This window comes from Heterodontus francisci, chromosome 26 (genome assembly GCF_036365525.1).
Source record: "Heterodontus francisci isolate sHetFra1 chromosome 26, sHetFra1.hap1, whole genome shotgun sequence".
Classification (NCBI taxonomy): domain Eukaryota; kingdom Metazoa; phylum Chordata; class Chondrichthyes; order Heterodontiformes; family Heterodontidae; genus Heterodontus; species Heterodontus francisci.
The window spans coordinates 62,914,532-62,938,454 of record NC_090396.1 but is presented as its reverse complement, the minus strand read 5'-3'; the positions used below and the strand labels follow the sequence as shown (position 1 = coordinate 62,938,454).

The following is a 23,923-nucleotide window of genomic DNA, read 5'->3' as shown; positions in this document are numbered from 1 at the left end:
CCCCCTCTCTCTCTCTCTCTCTCCCCATTTCCCCGCCCCCCCCCCTCTCTCTCTCTCTCTCCCCATTTCCCCCGCCCCCCCCTCTCTCTCTCTCTCCATTTCCCCCGCCCCCCCCTCTCTCTCTCCATTTCCCCCGCCCCCCCCCTCTCTCCATTTCCGCCGCCCCCCCCTCTCTCTCTCCATTTCCCCCGCCCCCCCCCTCTCTCTCCATTTCCCCCGCCCCCCCCCCTCTCTCCATTTTTCCCGCCCCCCCCCTCTCTCCATTTCCCCCGCCCCCCCTCTCTCTCCATTTCCCCCGCCCCCCCTCTCTCTCTCTCCATTTCCCCCGCCCCCCCCTCTCTCTCTCCTTTTCCCCCGCCCCCCCCTCTCTCTCTCTCTCCATTTCCCCCGCCCCCCCCTCTCTCTCTCTCTCCATTTCCCCCGCCCCCCCCTCTCTCTCTCTCTCCATTTCCCCCGCCCCCCCCTCTCTCTCTCTCTCCATTTCCCCCGCCCCCCCCTCTCTCTCTCTCTCCATTTCCCCCGCCCCCCCCTCTCTCTCTCTCTCCATTTCCACCGCCCCCCCCTCTCTCTCTCTCTCCATTTCCACCGCCCCCCCCTCTCTCTCTCTCTCCATTTCCACCGCCCCCCCCTCTCTCTCTCTCCATTTCCCCCGCACCCCCCTCTCTCTCTCTCTCCATTTCCCCCGCCCCCCTCTCTCTCTCTCTCTCTCCATTTCCCCCGCCCCCCCCTCTCTCTCTCTCTCCATTTCCCCCGCCCCCTCTCTCTCTCTCTCTCCATTTCCCCCGCCCCCCCTCTCTCTCTCTCTCTCCATTTCCCCCGCCCCCTCTCTCTCTCTCTCTCCATTTCCCCCGCCCCCTCTCTCTCTCTCCATTTCCCCCGCCCCCCCTCTCTCTCTCTCTCTCTCTCTCTCTCTCCATTTCCCCCGCCCCCCCTCTCTCTCTCTCTCTCTCCATTTCCCCCGCCCCCCCCCTCTCTCTCTCTCTCTCTCTCTCTCTCTCTCTCTCTCCATTTCCCCCGCCCCCCCCTCTCTCTCTCTCCCCCATTTCCCCCGCCCCCCTCTCTCTCTCTCCCCATTTCCCCCGCCCCCCCCTCTCTCTCTCTCTCCATTTCCGCCCCCCCTCTCTCTCTCTCTCTCCATTTCCGCCCCCCCTCTCTCTCTCTCTCTCCATTTCCGCCCCCCCTCTCTCTCTCTCTCTCCATTTCCGCCCCCCCCTCTCTCTCTCTCTCCATTTCCGCCCCCCCCTCTCTCTCTCTCTCCATTTCCGCCCCCCCTCTCTCTCTCTCTCTCTCCATTTCCCCCGCCCCCCCCTCTCTCTCTCCATTTCCCCCGCCCCCCCCTCTCTCTCTCTCTCTCCATTTCCCCCGCCCCCTCTCTCTCTCTCTCTCTCCATTTCCCCCCCTCTCTCTCTCTCCCCATTTCCCCCGCCCCCCCCCTCTCTCTCTCTCTCCCCATTTCCCCCGCCCCCCCCCTCTCTCTCTCTCTCTCTCCCCATTTCCCCCGCCCCCCCCTCTCTCTCTCTCTCTCCCCATTTCCCCCGCCCCCTCTCTCTCTCTCTCTCTCCCCATTTCCCCCGCCCCCTCTCTCTCTCTCTCCCCATTTCCCCCTCTCTCTCTCTCTCTCTCCCCATTTCCCCCGCCCCCTCTCTCTCTCTCTCTCCATTTCCCCCGCCCCCTCTCTCTCTCTCTCTCCATTTCCCCCGCCCCCTCTCTCTCTCTCTCTCTCCATTTCCCCCGCCCTCTCTCTCTCTCTCTCTCTCCATTTCCCCCGCCCCCCCTCTCTCTCTCTCTCTCTCTCTCTCTCCATTTCCCCCGCCCCCTCTCTCTCTCTCTCTCTCTCCATTTCCCCCGCCCTCTCTCTCTCTCTCTCTCTCTCCTCCATTTCCCCCGCCCCCTCTCTCTCTCTCTCTCCATTTCCCCCGCCCCCTCTCTCTCTCTCTCTCCATTTCCCCCGCCCCCTCTCTCTCTCTCTCTCTCTCCATTTCCCCCGCCCCCTCTCTCTCTCTCTCTCTCTCCATTTCCCCCGCCCCCTCTCTCTCTCCATTTCCCCCGCCCTCTCTCTCTCTCTCTCTCTCCATTTCCCCCGCCCCCTCTCTCTCTCTCTCTCCATTTCCCCCGCCCCCTCTCTCTCTCTCTCTCTCCATTTCCCCCGCCCCCTCTCTCTCTCTCTCTCTCTCCATTTCCCCCGCCCCCTCTCTCTCTCTCTCTCTCTCTCCATTTCCCCCGCCCCCTCTCTCTCTCTCTCTCCATTTCCCCCGCCCCCCCTCTCTCTCTCTCTCTCCGTTTCCCCCGCCCCCTCTCTCTCTCTCTCTCTCTCCGTTTCCCCCGCCCCCTCTCTCTCTCTCTCTCTCTCCATTTCCCCCGCCCCCTCTCTCTCTCTCTCTCTCCATTTCCCCCGCCCCCTCTCTCTCTCTCTCTCCATTTCCCCCGCCCCCTCTCTCTCTCTCTCTCCATTTCCCCCGCCCCCTCTCTCTCTCTCTCTCCATTTCCCCCGCCCCCTCTCTCTCTCTCTCTCCATTTCCCCCGCCCCCTCTCTCTCTCTCTCTCCATTTCCCCCGCCCCCTCTCTCTCTCTCTCTCCATTTCCCCCGCCCCCTCTCTCTCTCTCTCTCCATTTCCCCCGCCCCCTCTCTCTCTCTCTCTCCATTTCCCCCGCCCCCTCTCTCTCTCTCTCTCCATTTCCCCCGCCCCCTCTCTCTCTCTCTCTCCATTTCCCCCGCCCCCTCTCTCTCTCTCTCTCCATTTCCCCCGCCCCCTCTCTCTCTCTCTCTCCATTTCCCCCGCCCCCCCTCTCTCTCTCTCTCCATTTCCCCCGCCCCCTCTCTCTCTCTCTCTCTCCATTTCCCCCGCCCCCTCTCTCTCTCTCTCTCCATTTCCCCCGCCCCCTCTCTCTCTCTCTCTCTCCATTTCCCCCGCCCCCTCTCTCTCTCTCTCTCTCTCCATTTCCCCCGCCCCCTCTCTCTCTCTCTCTCTCCATTTCCCCCGCCCCCTCTCTCTCTCTCTCCATTTCCCCCGCCCCCTCTCTCTCTCTCTCTCCATTTCCCCCGCCCCCTCTCTCTCTCTCTCTCCATTTCCCCCGCCCCCTCTCTCTCTCTCTCTCTCTCCATTTCCCCCGCCCCCTCTCTCTCTCTCTCTCTCTCCATTTCCCCCGCCCCCTCTCTCTCTCTCTCTCTCCATTTCCCCCGCCCCCCCCCTCTCTCTCCATTTCCCCCGCCCCCCCCCCTCTCTCCATTTCCCCCGCCCCCCCCTCTCTCTCTCCATTTCCCCCGCCCCCCCCTCTCTCTCTCTCTCTCCATTTCCCCCGCCCCCCCTCTCTCTCTCTCTCTCCATTTCCCCCGCACCCCCTCTCTCTCTCTCTCCATTTCCCCCGCCCCCCCTCTCTCTCTCTCTCCATTTCCCCCGCCCCCCTCTCTCTCTCTCCCCATTTCCCCCGCCCCCCCCCTCTCTCTCTCCCCATTTCCCCCGCCCCCCCCTCTCTCTCTCTCTCCATTTCCCCCGCCCTCTCTCTCTCTCTCTCTCCATTTCCCCCGCCCCCTCTCTCTCTCTCTCTCTCCATTTCCCCCGCCCCCCCTCTCTCTCTCCATTTCCCCCGCCCCCCCCCTCTCTCTCCCCATTTCCCCCGCCCCCCCCTCTCTCTCTCTCTCTCCATTTCCCCTTCCCTCTCTCTCTCTCTCTCTCTCTCCATTTCCCCCGCCCCCTCTCTCTCTCTCTCTCTCTCCATTTCCCCCGCCCCCTCTCTCTCTCTCTCTCCATTTCCCCCGCCCCCTCTCTCTCTCTCTCTCCATTTCCCCCGCCCCCTCTCTCTCTCTCTCTCCATTTCCCCCGCCCCCTCTCTCTCTCTCTCTCCATTTCCCCCGCCCCCTCTCTCTCTCTCTCTCCATTTCCCCCGCCCCCTCTCTCTCTCTCTCTCCATTTCCCCCGCCCCCTCTCTCTCTCTCTCTCCATTTCCCCGCCCCCTCTCTCTCTCTCTCTCCATTTCCCCCGCCCCCTCTCTCTCTCTCTCTCCATTTCCCCCGCCCCCTCTCTCTCTCTCTCTCCATTTCCCCCGCCCCCTCTCTCTCTCTCTCTCCATTTCCCCCGCCCCCTCTGTCTCTCTCTCTCCATTTCCCCCGCCCCCTCTCTCTCTCTCTCTCCATTTCCCCCGCCCCCTCTCTCTCTCTCTCTCCATTTCCCCCGCCCCCTCTCTCTCTCTCTCTCCATTTCCCCCGCCCCCCCCTCTCTCTCTCTCCATTTCCCCCGCCCCTCTCTCTCTCTCTCTCTCCATTTCCCCCGCCCCCTCTCTCTCTCTCTCTCCATTTCCCCCGCCCCCTCTCTCTCTCTCTCTCTCCATTTCCCCCGCCCCCTCTCTCTCTCTCTCTCTCCATTTCCCCCGCCCCCTCTCTCTCTCTCTCTCTCCATTTCCCCCGCCCCCTCTCTCTCTCTCTCCATTTCCCCCGCCCCTCTCTCTCTCTCTCTCCATTTCCCCCGCCCCCTCTCTCTCTCTCTCTCCATTTCCCCCGCCCCCTCTCTCTCTCTCTCTCTCTCCATTTCCCCCGCCCCCTCTCTCTCTCTCTCTCTCCATTTCCCCCGCCCCCTCTCTCTCTCTCTCTCTCCATTTCCCCCGCCCCCCCCCTCTCTCTCCATTTCCCCCGCCCCCCCCCCCTCTCTCCATTTCCCCGCCCCCCCCTCTCTCTCTCCATTTCCCCCGCCCCCCCCTCTCTCTCTCTCTCTCCATTTCCCCCGCCCCCCCCTCTCTCTCTCTCTCTCCATTTCCCCCGCACCCCCTCTCTCTCTCTCTCCATTTCCCCCGCCCCCCCTCTCTCTCTCTCTCCATTTCCCCCGCCCCCCCTCTCTCTCTCTCCCCATTTCCCCCGCCCCCCCCCTCTCTCTCTCCCCATTTCCCCCGCCCCCCCCCTCTCTCTCTCTCTCTCCATTTCCCCCGCCCTCTCTCTCTCTCTCTCTCCATTTCCCCCGCCCCCTCTCTCTCTCTCTCTCTCCATTTCCCCCGCCCCCCCTCTCTCTCTCTCTCCATTTCCCCCGCCCCCTCTCTCTCTCTCTCTCTCCATTTCCCCCGCCCCCCCTCTCTCTCTCCATTTCCCCCGCCCCCCCCCCCTCTCTCTCCCCATTTCCCCCGCCCCCCCCCTCTCTCTCTCTCTCTCCATTTCCCCTTCCCTCTCTCTCTCTCTCTCTCTCCATTTCCCCCGCCCCCTCTCTCTCTCTCTCTCTCCATTTCCCCCGCCCCCCCTCTCTCTCTCTCTCTCCATTTCCCCCGCCCCCCCTCTCTCTCTCTCTCCATTTCCCCCGCCCCCCCTCTCTCTCTCTCTCTCCATTTCCCCCACCCCCCCTCTCTCTCTCTCTCTCCATTTCCCCCGCCCCCCCTCTCTCTCCATTTCCCCCGCCCCCCCCTCTCTCTCTCCATTTCCCCCGCCCCCCCTCTCTCTCTCCATTTCCCCCGCCCCCCCCTCTCTCTCTCCATTTCCCCCGCCCCCCCCTCTCTCTCCATTTCCCCCGCCCCCCCCTCTCTCTCTCCATTTCCCCCGCCCCCCCCTCTCTCTCTCCATTTCCCCCGCCCCCCCTCTCTCTCTCCATTTCCCCCGCCCCCCCCTCTCTCTCTCCATTTCCCCCGCCCCCCCCTCTCTCTCTCCATTTCCCCCGCCCCCCCCTCTCTCTCTCTCTCCATTTCCCCCGCCCCCCTCTCTCTCTCTCTCTCCATTTCCCCCGCCCCCCCCTCTCTCTCTCTCTCCCCATTTCCCCCGCCCCCCCCTCTCTCTCCCCATTTCCCCCGCCCCCCCCCCTCTCTCTCTCTCTCTCCATTTCCCCCGCCCCCTCTCTCTCTCTCTCTCTCCATTTCCCCCGCCCCCTCTCTCTCTCTCTCCATTTCCCCCGCCCCCCCTCTCTCTCTCTCTCCATTTCCCCCGCCCCCCCTCTCTCTCTCTCTCTCCATTTCCCCCGCCCCCCCTCTCTCTCTCTCTCTCTCCATTTCCCCCGCCCCCCCTCTCTCTCTCTCTCTCCATTTCCCCCGCCCCCCCTCTCTCTCTCTCTCTCCATTTCCCCCGCCCCCCTCTCTCTCTCTCTCTCCCCATTTCCCCCGCCCCCCTCTCTCTCTCTCTCTCCCCATTTCCCCCGCCCCCCTCTCTCTCCCCATTTCCCCCGCCCCCCTCTCTCTCCCCATTTCCCCCGCCCCCCTCTCTCTCCCCATTTCCCCCGCCCCCCTCTCTCTCTCCATTTCCCCCGCCCCCCTCTCTCTCTCCATTTCCCCCGCCCCCCTCTCTCTCTCCATTTCCCCCGCCCCCCTCTCTCTCTCCCCATTTCCCCCGCCCCCTCTCTCTCTCTCCCCATTTCCCCCGCCCCCCTCTCTCTCTCTCTCTCCCCATTTCCCCCGCCCCCCTCTCTCTCTCTCTCTCCCCATTTCCCCCGCCCCCCTCTCTCTCTCTCTCTCCCCATTTCCCCCGCCCCCCTCTCTCTCTCTCTCTCCCCATTTCCCCCGCCCCCCTCTCTCTCTCTCTCTCCCCATTTCCCCCGCCCCCCTCCCTCTCCCCATTTCCCCCGCCCCCCTCCCTCTCCCCATTTCCCCCGCCCCCCTCTCTCTCTCCATTTCCCCCGCCCCCCTCTCTCTCTCCATTTCCCCCGCCCCCCTCTCTCTCTCCATTTCCCCCGCCCCCCTCTCTCTCTCCATTTCCCCCGCCCCCCCTCTCTCTCTCCATTTCCCCCGCCCCCCCTCTCTCTCTCCCTTTCCCCCGCCCCCCCTCTCTCTCTCCCTTTCCCCCGCCCCCCCTCTCTCTCTCCCTTTCCCCCGCCCCTCTCTCTCCCTTTCCCCCGCCCCTCTCTCTCCCTTTCCCCCGCCCCTCTCTCTCCCTTTCCCCCGCCCCTCTCTCTCCCTTTCCCCCGCCCCTCTCTCTCCCTTTCCCCCGCCCCTCTCTCTCCCTTTCCCCCGCCCCTCTCTCTCCCTTTCCCCCGCCCCTCTCTCTCCCTTTCCCCCGCCCCTCTCTCTCCCTTTCCCCCGCCCCTCTCTCTCCCTTTCCCCCGCCCCTCTCTCTCCCTTTCCCCCGCCCCTCTCCCTCTGACAGTTGCACTGAGCAGGACACTCAGCACAGCAGTTTTCTGGTTGCTCAGTTTGTTTAAAAACATCGCGCTGTCATTTTCACAGCTGACAGCTGCTAAAGGAGTAACGCACTTCCGAACATTGGACAGATTTGGGGTTTTCCGGCGGGCTTTTAAAAATTGTTGGAAAACCCATTGGGAAGTTTACAGCCGTGAGCTGGGTGGAAACCTTTGGCAGGCTGTGTCCTGTTCCACGGGCCGTATGTTGAACAACCCTGATCTAAAATGATCGAACTCAATTCTGAGTCCGGCTTTACAGTTCCGCGGACTCAACATTGAGTTTAATAATTTTAGAACTTAATCTCATTTTATTGCTGGTTTGTTTCCCTCACCCTCCACCCCCAGCCCCCCATTTCATTCTTGATCCCTTTACTTTGTGTGTAGATGGCTGCTATCCTGCCAGTTACACCCCATCCAGACATATCCTTTGTTTCTTCACTTGCCCCATTACCACTCCCCTTGGTTTTGTACCATGAAACCTTCTGTCATTTAATTTCTCCTTTCCTCCACCCTATCACAGATCTTCCCTTTTGTTTTTCTTACTCTGCCCCTTTTCACTTGTTCAAAACCTATTATATTTCTAACTTTTGCTAGTTCTGATGAAAGATCACAGACCTGAAATGTTAACTCTCTTTTTCTCTCCACGCGTAACATCGGCAATATGTTGCTTTGTAACTAAATGCATGTTTCAAAAAATATTGGAGGCCTAAACTTTTTTTGAATGAGATTGATATTGTTCCATTTACCCAGAGAAATCAACGAATCAGGTTTTAAAGGGGTATAGGAAATATTTAAAGGAGCTTTCTGAACACAAAAGGCAAGGAAACTTTGCTGCTGGAAAGCAACAGACATTCATCTTGAAGGGTGAAAGGGAAATGACTGATCCGAGACGTCAAGACTTGCACAGAATGCAAAAGGAGAGAATCGCGTCACTTGTAATGCCTCAGCGAACAAAACTCATGCAAAGGAAAATCCCCTACTGGATGATATGCAATACACTGATTAACGTATAACCAATTAAAAAACTGATTCTATATAAATTCAAGAATTTTTTAAATGGACTGCATCATATTAACTGTTTCAGGCAGATAGATCGCTTTGTCTATCTAGCCCACTTATATAGATCTCTTTCGATCTACCTAGAATGCTTATCCACAGTATTACCTAGCTGCATTTTCAATAACCCTGAATCCCAAATTTATTCAGGACCACAATTAATTGTGGTATAGCAGTGACCTTTGGAAAATAAACAAACTCCACGGTGACAGACTTTACAATACATGGCTCATTATCCACTGGTTCCATTATTCTAGCTTCTCAGGCTGTGATTGAAAGCTTTACTTTCAACTCAATTTAGGACACTTAAAGAAGAAAGATGAATAGAAATAGAATTCAGTTGATCAGTTCCTTTGGTACATCAGCAGCAATCATACTGACCAGTTCCATGCAGTTTGAGCTTTGAAACAGGTCAACAGCTCCTCGGCTCCCAAGGGCCATAAAACCAAGGCACTATACATAAGGCAATTAAAATTCAAGCCATAAATTGTTCTAGTTATTGACTTATACAGTTCTTACTTTTTTATTCATCAACTGTAACAAGAACATAAGTCCCAATTTGAGTTATACCTAAAACTTAAAAGCTACCAAAAACAGATAAAGCTGAATGAGAAACAAGTGGTATCAGAGCGTTAAGGAACTAATGGAGTAATACTGAATTAAATGAACACCACAAATGTAGAACATGCAGAAATTTCAGGTTTCTGCCACCAGGAAACACAAGCTTCAGACTACCCAACTTCACCCCCAGGTTAGCTGATATTCTTGCCCCTTTCTCCTTCAAATCTGCCATCATCACCCCTCGCCAAAAACAACCAATGCTTGACCCCACTGCCCTTGCAGACTACTCTCCCATCTCCAAACTCCCTTTCCTCGCCAACGTCCTTGAACGTCTCCTCCCAAATCCGTTCTCATCTTTCCCAGAACTCCATGTTTGAATCCCTCCAATCAGGTTTCTGCCCTTGCCATAGTACCGATACAGCTCTTAAGATCACAAAGGACATCCTATGACTGTGACAAAGGTAAACCTTTCCTCCTTGTCCTGTCTGCAACCTTTGACATGGTTGACCACACCATGCTCCTCCAGTGCCTCTCCACTGTTGTCCAGTTGGGTGGACTGCTCTCACCTGGTTCCATTCCTATCTATCTAATCATAGCCAGAGAATCATTTGCAATGGCTTCTCCTCCTGCTCAGATACCTCTAGTGTCCCCCAAGGATCTATCATTGGACCCCCCCCCCCCCCCCAATTCTACTTTATTTATTTTTTATTTAGAGATACAGCACTGAAACAGGCCCTTCGGCCCACCAAGTCTGTGCCAACCAACCACCCATTTATACTAATCCTACATTAACCCCATATTCTTTACCACATCCCCACCATTCTCCTACCACCTACCTACACTTGGGGCAATTTACAATGGCCAAATTACCTATCAACCTGCAAGTCTTTGGCTGTAGGAGGAAACCAGAGCACCCGGCGGAAACCCACGTGGTCACAGGGAGAACTTGCAAACTCCGCACAGGCAGTACCCAGAACTGAACCCGGGTTGCTGGAGCTCTCAGGCTGCGGTGCTAACCACTGCGCCACTCTTTCTCGTCTCTGTGCTGCCCCTCGGCGACATCGTCTGAAAGCAGTGCTAGTTTTCACATGTATGCTGATGGCACCCAGCTCCACCTCACCACCAATTCTCTCGTCTCCTCCACTGTTGCTAAATTATCAGACTGCTTATCCAAAGTCTACTACTGGATGAGCAGAAATTTCCTCCAATTAAATACTGGGAAGATTGAAGCCATTGTCTTCGGTCCCCACTCCAAACTCTGTTCCATAGCTACCAACTCCATTCCTCTCCCTGGCAACAGTCTGAGATTAAGCCAGTCTATTCGCAACCGTAGTGTCATATTTGACCCCGAAAGTAATTTTCAACCTCATTCACGCCATCCCTAAGACCGCCTATTACCACCTCCGTAACATTTCCCCACTGCACCCGTCTCAGCTCATCTGCTGTTGAAACCCTCATTCATGCCTTCATTACCTCTAGACTTGACTATTCTAAAGCACTCCTGGCTGGTCTCCCACATTCTACTCTCCATAAACTTGAGGTCAACCAAAACTCTGCTGCCCATATCTTGACCTGTTCCCCTATCACCTCTACGCTCTCTGACCTGCACAAGCTCTCGGTCAAGCAACGTCATGATTTTAAAATTCCCATCTTGTTTTCAAATCCCTCCATGGCCTTGACCCTCCCGATCTCTAATCTGCTCCAGCCCCACACCCCTCCAAGATATCTGCGCTCCTCTAATTCTGGACTCTTGTGCATCCCTGATTTTAATCCTTCCACCATTGCTAGCTGTGCCCTCAGTTGCCTAGGCTCCTAGCTCTGGAATATCCTCCCTACACCTCTCCTCCCTCTTTTAAGGGACTCCTTAAAACCTACCTCTTTGACCAAGCTTTTGTGGCTTAGTGTCATACTTCTTTTATAATGCTCCTGTGAAGCACCTTGGGGCATTTTATTACATTAAATGTGCTATATAAATACAATCTTAACTATGATACGTTCCCGTAACTTGGAAAACAAATTCCATCAGGTATATGGAAGAGTTCCTCAATCTCATAACATTGAGTTCCTACTTAGTAAATAGCATAGTTACAAATTCTGCACTGTTTGGGCTACAACTGTGCCTTTAGTAAAGTCCTGTAATTTCAACACAATTTGCTAAATTTGTTCACAATGATGAATGAAACAAAACTCACCCTTGGTTGCCAGTTCTCATACTGCTTCTGTAAATTAGCCCCAATACTTTCCAAAGCTTTCTGAGGGCTCATGGACAGTGGATCTATAAGATATTAACAGCAAAAACATTTCAATGCATGAGACAATCACTTACAACTATAAATATAGAAAAAACAAACACATTAAGCTCCATGGCCTTAGAAGAAAGTAGCCATTTTGCTTCAGTGATTCTGTGAGTTCAAACCCTAACCAAGGCAGTTAGGGAATTGAAATTCAACTAATCAAATAAATCTGGAATAAAAAGTTGGTATCAATGATGACCATGAAACTACCGGATTGCTGTTTCACTAATATCATTTAGGGAAGGAAACCAGCCATCCTTACCCAGTCTAGCCTATAATTGACTCTAGACCCACAGCAATGTGGTTGACACTTAACTTCCCTCTGCAATGGGCAAGCAAGCCACTCAGTTGTATCAAACTGCTATGAAAAGATGTAATACCCAGAATGCTGACCTTGCCTGCAATGCCCATATCCCATGAATGAATAAAAAAAGTTTACATTTCTGGGAAAGATGTTGATTGGCAGTTATCACATTGTTAAAGCACACTGGCATTGTTAATTGCCAGGCTGAACGCACTACGGCACGTTTATTAGGTAGTTATGGTGCAATTGCCACAACTTCATGAGAATCACAGGTGGCTAAAGGTGAGATACCATTTCACAAAGCCAACAGTGCAGCAGTGCAAATCAGCTGACAGCTTGTGGCAATTTGCGATTCAGTGGGCAGTGCTTCCTCGCCACAATTTGCTGGTCGATTCACACAGTAATAATGGCGTGCATCGTTCACACGGTTATTTTTTCCCGCAAATTCTAGGCCTGTGTCTGATACACCTGATGTGTATTTCCAGTGCTCTTAATTCTGAACATATAGCATATTCACAACATTTAAAAATTATTCAGATATAATTTGAAACAGCAGCTTTAAGACGAAGAACTTTTTTAAAAAAAATTTGATTCACCACTTTCATTACATAAAATATCTAATAGATTATAAACTTGTTTTATCCACTGCAGGATCTACCTTCATAGGTGGATCAAATGTGTTCGCTGGAAAGCAACTAATTTTAATCTAGAAAATCTAGTCCAAACTAAAATAAACCCAGGCAACACTTATACACATACCTCCTCTTTGAAATCATCGCTAACCAAAGATGAACCTTGTCCAACGTCACTCTTTGGCCACTAGCTGTGCTAATATACTAGAGCAGAAAACTGTAACATTAACCAGAGACTTTTTTTGAATGGGGAAAAGCCAAGGTAGCCCAAAAACAGAAGCTGATCTTAGCCACACAAAGGAAAGGCATGGGTGCACCCCCTGCACAATGAGATGCCAATCTTGGTTGGGCAACTGAGAAGGTAGCAAGAGTGAGGCAGGGAGATGTGGAAAAGAGGAGCTTTTTCCAGGGTGGGGTTGCAGAAACCAACCCCTGGCTATCCTTGCATACCTCCAGCAGTTAAATGTACAACTGCAGAGCTGGCAGTGGTAGGGATACAACTCACTTGCCTTCCTGTCCAATGGTAGTTGAAGGAAGGTGAAAACCTGAAAGCTATTTGAATTATCTTTTTAAAAATCCCGATTGCTGCATACTTAATTCACATCTTTAAATTTAGACCACCTACAGACCCAAGTTACCTATTTTTCATAGTGACAACTGCATGACATATTGCATAATTTATACCAACACTTCACATCAATCACTTCCACAACAATGCCCTCAGCTGTCTGAAGTATTAATTTTAATGCAACTTATCACAGGACACAAACAAAGTACATTTAACAAAGCTTTTGCGGCAAGATGTTACATCCACTTTCTGAAGAATGTAGATAGAGATCGCTGCACCTAGACAAAAGAACGCAACCTCGGTAATTTTTAATCCGTCTTCTAACCAATATGGTTAAAAATCCACAAGATTCAGATCCATTGACTTGAATTTGAGCCCTTTCATTTTTATAAACAGTTACATTTTGCATCTTTTATACCCTTCTTAATCTCGATTTTTTTGCCCACGGAATTTCAGATCATTCTCACAAGTGACTCTCAACTCTGTTTCCAAGAGTATCTTCACCAGGTAATGAACGGAACAATTTACCTGTTGATTGGTTTTAGCTATTGAACTATCCTATGCCTCTTTAGGATCTCTCTCAATCTTTGATGAGCAATAGAAATTTGCAACTACATACAAAAGCAAAATACTGTGGAATCTGGAAATGAAACAAAAACAGAAAATGCTGGAAATACTCAACAGGCCAGACAGCTTCTGTGGAAACAGCAACAGAGTTAACGTTTCTCCCTCCACAGATGCTGCCTGACCTGCTGAGTTTTTCCAGCATTTTCTGTTTTTATTTGCAACTTTAAGCTATTAAGCAAATTGATTTTACTAAGGATGAACGAGCAAATATCAGTGATAAATACACAAACAGTAGCAATCATTTTGCCCACATTCTTGAATGGAAACCAATAAAAACTCATGATTTAATGCTAAGCTATTCTGTTGCAGTGGTGTTTCTTGTATTTCTTACTGCTATGGGAATTGATAGTAGCTTAGACTATTTTCCTTAGGATTCCAGAGTCCAGCGATCAAATAACTACATACATTCTAAAACAGGTCCTGGATTTCAAATAACTTCCAACCAGCGTTTTAAAAAAAATTGCCATTATACAATTCCAAGCAAATCACATGGTCTGTTTGCTCACAGATAGCTCGACTTCCCCCTCAACCTTTATAAACTTCCAAACAAAACTTGCAACCGAGTTAACTGTGGTGCAAGATTCTGTCTATAGTTGGTTCTTAAAAATTGAGGCTAGATTTAAAGGGACAGCCAACAAAATTCAACAAAAAACAAATTGAGCAAAGTATAATATTCAATATTCTTCACTTTCATTAGTTGATTTAGTGGCTAGTGCTCACCATCTCTTCCCTGCTTCAGTAACTAAATTTCAAAATTAAATACAATTGAAGCTCAAAATATCAGCATTAGTATATGTTTAAATTCACAGTAAATCTATTAAAAATAATAGTGTTGAAATAAGTTAAGTGGCAATTACCAATGCTCCAGGGATGAAACTGGATACACCCCTCGGTTAATAGAATGCCATTAACACCACAGGATGCAATTGTGAAAAGAATTTAGCAAGCTGCCAGGAAAGTGGGTATTTCTTTCCTGCTGCTTTGCATTTTACACTATACAACAAAGGTGCGAAACAGTTTTGAATGCTATCGTTGCCAAAGGTTGTGTTTAATGAAACTTTTAAATTCTACATAGAAAAAAAGGTTACAAGGAGGAAACAGGCCATTTGATTCAAGTGATCTGTGCTGCTGTTTACACTCCCCATGTAAATCATGGGTTTTTTTAATATCTACTTGGGATGACGCTTACTTTAAAAAAAAACAAGATTGGATTAGTTAGATCTGATCTGCCATTTCTCACATTTTGGGTGCTACTTTAAAGAAAAAGACTTACACAATGCCTTTCATGATGACAGGACATCCCAAGCGCTTTACAGCCAAAAAAGTACTTACGAAGTGGAGTCACAATAGTAACACAGGAAACAGGGCAACCAATTTGTACACAGCAAGCTCCCACAAACAGCAATGTGATAACAACCAGTTAATCTGTTTATGTGATGGTGATTAAGAGATAAATATTGGTCAGGTGATCAGAGATAGTACCCTTGCTCCTCTTTGAAATGGTGCCATGAGATCGTTTACGTCCACCTGAGGGCATCGGTTTAACATCTCATCCGAAAGACGGCATCTCCAACAATACAGCACTCTCTCAAGACTGCACTGAAGTGTCAACTTGGATAGTATGGTAATGAAGTTTACTTCCAGTGATTAATTCCATTTTATTTCCATGATTTTACCAATTATTAATGCAAGATTAATGGGTTTGGACTTTATTTGCTTTACTTGTTCCACAATTGCTGGGAAAATAATTAGAATTCTTTGCAACGAGGAGAGTGGCTGATCAGCAGCGGCGCTGTCAGTATCTAATATAAATCCAAGGTACCAGGGTACGACACAGAAAGGATCAACAGATTACTTAATATCGCCACAAAAGAGTCAAACTATTTCTTCAGATTTCCTCATATTTAAAAAGGTTACTTAGTATAAATGGGAGTTGTTTTTTATTTTGTAATGAATTCTCGTTTATAATCAGGACGGTGCAAAGGGCACCAATCTGCTAATACAAGTTTTGCTCCAATCGCCTCACCATTAATTTCACAACTAAATCCAGCCCTAGAATGTGTCAGACGTTTTATTGGCCCAATGCTGGGGGTTCAATTATTTCCAAATTGCACTTCTAACAAAGATTAAATGGATTTGATAAACTGGTTTATATTTCCTTTCCTGATGGTATGGAGATTTCTCTAACCTACAATGAATATCAGGAAGTCCTTACCTCACCTATTACTAGACTTAAGTTTTAAAATAATTCAGTAGAATCCCTTGACCTGAAAAATAATCAAGTTGTTTCAAAATAGCTGCATTTGAGTATAACTTCAACATTTTATACCCAGGGAATTTTATTTAGTTTTGTGCGGACTTCATCAAAATAGTGTCAAAATATGGTTTAATACTGATTGAATCCCCGCACCATTCTGTGATGGTTTAAGTATAGATCAGTGTCGTTAATTCAGCAAACTTAATCTCGCCATGATTTTAATGGGGGCAGAGCTCTGATCATGAGCTGTTCTACTTTTATCGGTCTCTGTGGAGCAGTGCAAAAATATCAGCAGACTTCAACATGGCGCATATAATAGCATAAGTCACTCATGCTATAACAGCCTTGGATTTCTGCATCAGAAAGTAGCGCACACTATGGTGAATATTTTCAGCAAATTTAGGCTACATATGATTATCACTCCCTCATTTTGGTGCATTCTCTCCCCTTCTCCCAAATTGGAACTTTATGCACCAGCCCAGATTGAGGTGAGGTAACCAGGTCCCAGAATTCATTCATACCCCTGAAACTCCTCATGGGAAAGCATCTGGCTCTTCTCTGCTCTTACCAACATTGCTGAGATCAGAAACTCACAGCATGCATGTATGTCCATGGGCGAGTACCCTCTTTCTATGACCACACACTACCATATGAAGTTGCTGCAAGGCACCAACTGTAAGATGACATGCCGACCCAAAAACTTAGTCCTTTAAAAAGTTGAGACTTTCCTAATCATAAATTTGATAAAACCTCATGTTTAAAAGGTGTTACGACCCAGTGAGAAATGTGTCTAGGGGTACTGGAGTACAAAAGCAGGGAGTCCAGGGCAAAACCCTATTTCTCATTTAAATACTGCCCCTCAGCGACATCATCCGTCACACAGCATCAGTTTCCATATGTTCGCTGACAAAGTCCAGCTCTATCTCACTACCACCTCTCTTGACGCCTCCAATGACACGAAATTGTCAGACTGATTGTCTAACAGCTCGATGAGCGGAAATTTCCTCCAATTAAATATTGGGAAGACCAAAGTCATTGTCTTCATTGCCTGCCACAAACTCAGTTTCCTAGCAATTGACTCCAACCCTCTCCCTGGCAACTGTCTGAGAGCAAACCAGACAGTTCAGAACCTTGGTGTCATATATGAACCTGAGATGAGCTTCCAATCACATATCCGTGCAATCACTCATTTCCACCTCCGTAACATCGGCTGGCTCAGCCACTGCCTCATCTCATCTGCTGCTGGAATCCTCATTCATGCCTTTGTTACCTCGAGACCTGACTATTCCAATGGACACCTGACCAGCATCCCACATTCTACCCTCTCTTCTCGATGTTATCCAAAACTCTGCTGCTCATGTCCAAACTCATACCAGGTTCTACTCACCCACTACTCCTGTGCTCGCTGAGCTAAACTGGCTACCAGTTAAGCAATGTCTTTATTTTAAAACACTCATCCTTTTTTTCAAATCCCTATGTGGCCTCACCCCTCCCCATCTCTACAATCTCATCCAGACCCACAAATCGGATCTGCGCTCCTCTAATTCTGATCTCTTGAGCTTCCCTGATTTTAATCACTCCAGTATTGGTAGCTATGTATTCAACTACCAAGGTCCTAAGCTCTGGAATCCCTCCGCCCTTCTTTCCTCCTTTAAGACACTCCTTAAAACCTCTCTCTTTGACCAACCTTTTATTAGCAGCCCTAATATCTCCTTATGCGGTTCGGTGTCAAATTTTGTTTTTAATGCTTCTGTGAAGTGCCTTAACAGTTTATTATGTTAAAGCTATATAAATACAAGATCTTGTTGTTGACAAATTTCTCATCCCGAGTCAAAAGGCATCAATAAGAATACAATCCGCTGCAGAGCACAGTTTTTCCAGCCTTCTCCAGCCAGAAATCGTGCTATGGCGAAGCCACATCTAAAATTATACGTTAAATTCAGCTCACTGACATAAAATGGCTACCCAAGCTCTCCAGGTAGTGTAGATGAAAGCAACAGACTAATCCTTAATGATTGAAGAATGAGCTGTAAGGAAAAATCCTATAAACTAGGATTACTCAATCTCAAAATACAAAAGGTTCTGAAAAAAAAACTTAGAGGCATACTTAATGAGAGAGTAGAACGAACCTTAAACAGAACATAAGAACTAGGAGCAGGAGTAGGCAATTCAGCCCCTCGAGCCTGCTCTGCCATTCAATATGATCATGGCTGATCTCATCTCGGCCTCAACTCCAATTTCCTGCCCATAACCCTTCAACCCATTACTAATTAAAAATCTGTCCATCTCCTCCTTAAATTTACTCAACGTCCCAACATCCACCGCACTCTGGGGTAGTAAATTCCACAGACTTACGACCCTTTGACAGAAGTACATTCAGATAAAGAAAGATTTTAATTTCTATACTGCCTTTCAGGACCTTAGGTTTACAGCCAAGATTAGCCAGGTAACAAGACAAGAGGACAATCGTTCAGCATTGTGATGGGAAAATTAAGGAAGTTTTTCTTTTAATGAAGGTTACCATCAGCTAGAATGGGTTGCTGAGAGGATAGTGAAGTCAGAATACTAGACTCGTTTAAAGGAAACAGCTGAGTATGAGGAACAATGTGATCTCTCTAGGGTATGGTTCTTCATAGCAACAGACTAAATCTGAGCCGCTGAACCCTGCAACGATTATTTTATTGACCAAATTAAACCTAAACTCTGCCAGTCTGAAAATTTCGCTTATATAAACTGCAGTTTAACCATCTAAACCTTCCAGATGAACATATTAAATGCCTTTAAGCTTCAGCGTGGATCAAAACTAATCTTTTTTGCAGACAACAAAGCAACAGGTGGACACTTTCATTTGCTACCCCAAGCATGCTTACTCTATAGATTGAAACAGAATTTTTCACAGGACATAAGCCAAAAATCTTGTCCATAAGAACATAAGACTGTCTCAAGATAAACTATGCTCTTGAATGAACATTTTTGTAAACATATCAATAACCATTGATGTTTTCCTAAAGGGAAACTGCATGTCAGATTGAGCCTCAAAGGACCTTAATGCCTAAGCCAAGTCAATGCTGCATAGAGAAGGCACAGCTGTATTTACTGATATTGGCACATGGGCTTCCAAACAGACATCAACGAAAGCCAATGGTACCAACCCTCCAGCTACCAAAACCATGGCTAGGGAACAAACAGATGGGCCAATACATCAATAAAGACACTTTATATACGGTCAGATTCAAATCCTATTCCAATTTGAACTAGTGTCTTTAACTGAGTTACTAAGTTAGGACCTTATTGCATGTATTGGCGCAGCAAATAAATCAACTCATGAAGTGTGATTCTGTTCAAGTTCCATTTTGAGGCGGGTAAATCAACCTTTGGTCTCAACCAATTTCTACTATTAAGTCACTCACACAAGTTTTCCAAAAACCTTAGTAGTCTTGGATAAGAGGAAAGAACGCAAATCATTTTAATAAATTTGCTCTTGGAAACACTCAACAGGACACCAAGAGTCTGAATCAAAATCCAGGCATTGCTCAAGTGGAGCTTTGTAGCAACCAACACGCTGCTTCAACCACTGCAAACCCTTCAAATTTTACCAGAATCTACATTCTGCACAATAAAAGACTTTTTTCCTGCGACTTGCATTTTTTTCCCCATATGTACACCAATATTCAAGACTGCTGCCAAAATGGGTGAAGAATTGAGTATGCAAAGAAGCAGGCCTTATATTAAAAAAAGCAGGAAAGACCATCCAATTCTGATGACCATACTAAGACAACGTGGCGGTGAGGAGCTGCACTACAACAAACAGCAATGTCCCAGATTCGATTCTTGGTTTTTGCTGAGTTAATTAATCTTAGCTGGGCTGGCTGTGCTATTAATTAATCACAGTGCTTTGTATTAAGAGGGAAAATAAATACATTTCTAAAATGACAATGATTCCAGTCCTGATCTGTATCCAAGGACCACTGCTGGACATCAGGGAAGAAGATTGAGCATATCTGTGATGCCCACAGCAGTTAAACCAACCTGCCAGTCATCATCATCCTTACTGTCCCAGCTCACATATGAAGTTTCACTTCAGCATGGTACCACACTCAAAGAAAGAAACAATACCTTCAGAATAGGGAGAAAACTGGCAGAAAGAAACTTTTTTTTTTTTAGAAAGCCCCGAGGGATTTCCATCCCTCCCCCACTATTAGAATGTATATTGTGCTTGTATGTAGAGGTTGAACAAAAAAAATCAGAAATTGTAGCGAGAGACAAATTCATGCATATTCAACAGTGCAAGACAAAAGTAAAACTATTGGGTCAAGTGACAACTTATTTCTCCACCAGCTTCAATCAGTTCCAATAGGTTCTATGAATTAACAGTTAAAACTAAACTGAGCTAAACCAAATGTTAACACTGGCCAGTTTATGTATCCCAAAAGAACTCATTTATTTAATAGACCAAAAATCATGTCCTTCACTAACTAATTTTACATTTCCTCCCCTTCTCTGTCCTCCTCTTCCTTTCCTGCAAACAAAATCCAGAGATTTCACAAAGTAGGTCAGCTATGATGACTGCTTAATATCCTGTAAATTAGAGGATTACAAAAGAAACCTGGATTTTTTTTCCCCCTTTGGAAGACCACTATTCTCATGAACATAGCTGAGACAGGACACTTGGCCTGTGGGTTGAGGAACTGTGATCAGACTTTGCACTGCATCATGCCACAGTTATTTGCTTAAATGTTAGAAGCATAATTTTGGTAGAAGCTGAATTACTAAATAATGAAGTAATAATTATCAAAAGAAAGTTGGATTTCCAGGGTATTTTATGAGTGTACGGAAATTCAGAACAAAGACATACATTATACATTTTTTAACACAGGAGATTATGCACCAAGAAAAGGCTATGCAGACACTACAGCCTGCCGGACTGAACATCGAGTCCGATTTCAGAGCATGACGGGCTCTATTTTACTTTTATTTTCAGTTTTTTTTTTTCTTTTTCCTTTTTAATATTTTGTGTTTATTTTTTTTCATCTTAGTTTGTTCAGTTTGCTTACCCACTTTTTTTTTTCATGTTCGTACTTGCGGCTGTTCAATTTTCAGTCTGTTAACACCCTATCTGTACTAATGCTTTGTCTTTCAACACACCATTAACATACTATTTGCCTTTGCTCCACGACCTTCTGGTCGGCTATTCTGTGACCTTGTCCGATCAATACCTCTCCTTTGTTATCTCTTGCCCCATCCCCGCTTTACTTGCTTATAACCTTTTACATTTCTAATATTTGCTAGTTCTGAAGAAGGGTCACTGACCTGAAACGTTAACTCTGCTTCTCTCTCCACAGATGCTGCCAGACCTGCTGAGTATTTCCAGCATTTCTTGTTTTTATTTCAGATTTCCAGCATCCGCAGTATTTTGCTTTTATGCAGTCCATCTGGTTAGCTCCAAAAACTGATACCTCTCAAACACCTACTGCTTTGTGATTCAGTGCTTTGGTGTGCCAATATACTGCAGCACATGTGGTTGAACAAACCACCTGATCCCCCAAGAGAGGTGATTGTTACACTCGCAAAATGCATGCCAAGGAATGCCACGTAGCACAACTCTTGGCAGCAACAAAGGCTGCTTGACTGCCCCTTGGACAGAAAAGGTGAAGGCAAATTTTTTTTAAAATCTTGGATAGTAAATTTTCAAGTCTAGTTAAACATCTTAAAATATAATTAAGCATTTAGAAGTGTGACTGAAAAAATGAACACAGTCGTTAAAGAATACCTCTTCCCATGAATACAAGAGATTACATACCTATCCAACACTCCAAACGAGCACAGGGAGTAGTTTTCACCACGTCTGGGGGATCCACACCAACGTTCAGGCATAGAACTAAGGCAACACTCACAGTTTTCATCTAAAAAATACAATAAAATAAAGTTACTCCAGAAAAATCACATTTTTCCCTACTTTTCAATAAAAGGACTAATGACAAATAAGCAGTTCCTCTTTCTGAATCAATGCATGCAAGTAGTGTCAAGTATCACTTATTAGCTTTCATTCATTTTCAACGTAGGGTGTTAGTTTGTAATGAGTCAGAATGCAAATTTTATTCTTGTGGCTCTTATGTGGGTTATGCCTGAAAAAAAATTGAACTGGAAAGTGCAAGCGAATCACAAGTTATATTCACATCTAAGGTGTTTTAATACAGTATATAGTTTCACCAGAGAGAGATATAATTGAACAAATTTAAAAGTAAACCATCCCAATCTACCAAGTATTCTTTCTAAACATAGATACAAAATGATATTTTACTCAGAACTAGAACACATATTTGCTAACAACTGTACAGCTCAACAACAATTGGCATTTAACAGGACGTTTTACTACATTAAGCTAAGGCATGTCACAGGAGTGTTATCAAACAAAATTTGACATTGAGCCATTTAAGGAGATATTAGGTGACCAAAAGCTTGATCAAAGGTAGTTATTAAGCAGCATATTAAAGGAGGAAAGAGAAGCAGAGCGCTTTAGGGAGGGAATTCCAGAGCTTAGGGCCTTGGCGACAGAAGGCACTGTCGTCAATGGGGCAGTAATGAACAGTTCTCAAAAAAAAACTGAGCAATAGTTGGTTAAATTCTAGCATTGCAGTTGCACAACACACTTAGTAAATACAAGTTGACAATGCTGACACTGAAAATTACATAAATCAACCAATACACACATGTAATTGGTCCATGTTTTCTCTCGCATTTAGCAGTTTCAGGATGGTTATAATTACATCTTCACTCCAACCCATCCCCCACACTGATCTGTCCCCATATCCCACCCCCTCACTGAACTCACGGCTTTGCCAATAGGACTTGTTGCTTCAGGCTTCTACTTCCTCATTACCAAATTATTCCTGCTCAATAAATGACACCTTTCAGACATGCAAAGAAAAAACATCTCAAAGCTAAAATGACAGCTACAGTGTGATCCAGATTTTCCTGCAATGGTGAGATCGGTCACGTAGACTGTAAATCTCGCCATTCGCTGCACCGGTTCTGCATTTAATTAGAACACATCGCAGGAAGCATAGTTGTGATTCAAACACTGGCTGCACCACTTCTATCTCAGCTTTTGCGACTTGCAAGTAATGACCAAACATTGGAACACAATAGGATTTCTGGCTGTATATTTGGCACAATGATCAAACTGTGACAAATTGCAATAAAAAATTTTTTTTTTTTTAAACAACCTACTTTGAGCTCCTTGCTGAATTTCCCCCAAGCGCAAGCAGTTCCAGTGGGATATCAGAACAGAAATTGCTACTTGTTGATACCCAAGTTTTTTTTATTTAATTTATTCTCAGGACATGGCAGCGCAGGCAAGGCCAGCACTCACTGTACATCCCGAGTAACTGAGCGGTTTGCTCGGCCACTTCAGAGAGCAGTTGAGAGTCAACCAATGAGTTGGCTCTTAACTGCCCTCCTTATCTGAGCTGAAGTCTGCTACGATCCTCCTAATTGTTTGCCACATTTCTGATTTTCGTATCACTTGAAATGCCATAGCATACAAGGCTATGGGCCAAGTGCTGGAAAGTGGGATTAGAATAGATAGGTGATTGATGGCCAGCATGGACACGATGGGCTGAAGGGCCTGTTTCTGTGCTGTATAACTATGACTGTGCAAACTTTGAAATTATGCCCTGTACACCCAAGTCCAGGGTATTAATATATCAAAATAAGCAGCGGTCCTAATACCAACCCGAGACACACCACCATATACCTCCCTCCAGTCTGAAAAACAACTGTTCAACACTACTCTCTGCTTTCGATCCATTAAACAATTTCATATTCGTGCTGCCCGTGTCCCTTTAATCCCGTAAGCTTTAATTTTGCCAAGAAGTCAATTATGTGATACTTTGTCAAATGCCTTTTGGAAGTCCATATACACACCAACTGCACTACCTTCATCCTGCACTATTACAATGGCACAAGTCCCCAGAAAAATCAGTTTTTTAACAAGCCTAATACTCACAAACCAAAAGGCAATGTAATTCCTCCCAATCAGGATGGTTGGGAAAGGGGAGGAAGGTGAGTTAAGATTCTTCCTCTTTAGTTTCACCATTCTCCTGCAGATAAAAATGCTGAAATCAGATCCTACAGATACCTGTAGCTCTCTGTCAAAAGTGGTCATTCTTCACAGCTAGCCTTCATAACAAGGATCGGCAAATTGTTGATTTTTTGTTAGGAGGAAGGAAAAACAGCCTAGCTTAATCCTGCATGCTCCAACAAACAGAGTGATGGAAGTCATGCTGTCAGGAACAGAACTGGTACTTTTTTCTCCACACCAAAGGAAACTGAAGCCAAGTGCACAGTTCTTGCTGCTGCTCCAGCTGAAATTGGCTAGCACACCAGAGAACCCAATCAGAGGGATATTCTTGGCCAGGTGCCTATGCGTCATGACCCACTAAACCATAAGTCCTACTACCAAATATTCTCAATATGCTGGGCCACTTCTGTCAAGCTCCAAGCATGGTACTCAAATTAATTTGTTCTACAGTAACGAGAAAAATTA

At 47.4% G+C, this 23,923-nt stretch overlaps 1 protein-coding gene across 2 annotated transcripts in view; it reads right to left on the bottom strand.

Moving 5' to 3' along the window:
• The window catches only part of rptor (regulatory associated protein of MTOR, complex 1), a 464,636-nt gene that overhangs the window by 403,418 nt on the left and 37,295 nt on the right, over nt 1-23,923 (bottom strand). For both annotated transcript variants that reach the window (XM_068058405.1, XM_068058406.1), the window contains exons 2-3: nt 21,176-21,278; nt 10,886-10,968 (exon numbers count right to left, since the gene is read on the bottom strand). In XM_068058405.1, the coding sequence (XP_067914506.1) occupies nt 10,886-10,968; nt 21,176-21,278 (186 nt within the window). The remainder of the gene's footprint in view (nt 1-10,885; nt 10,969-21,175; nt 21,279-23,923) is intronic.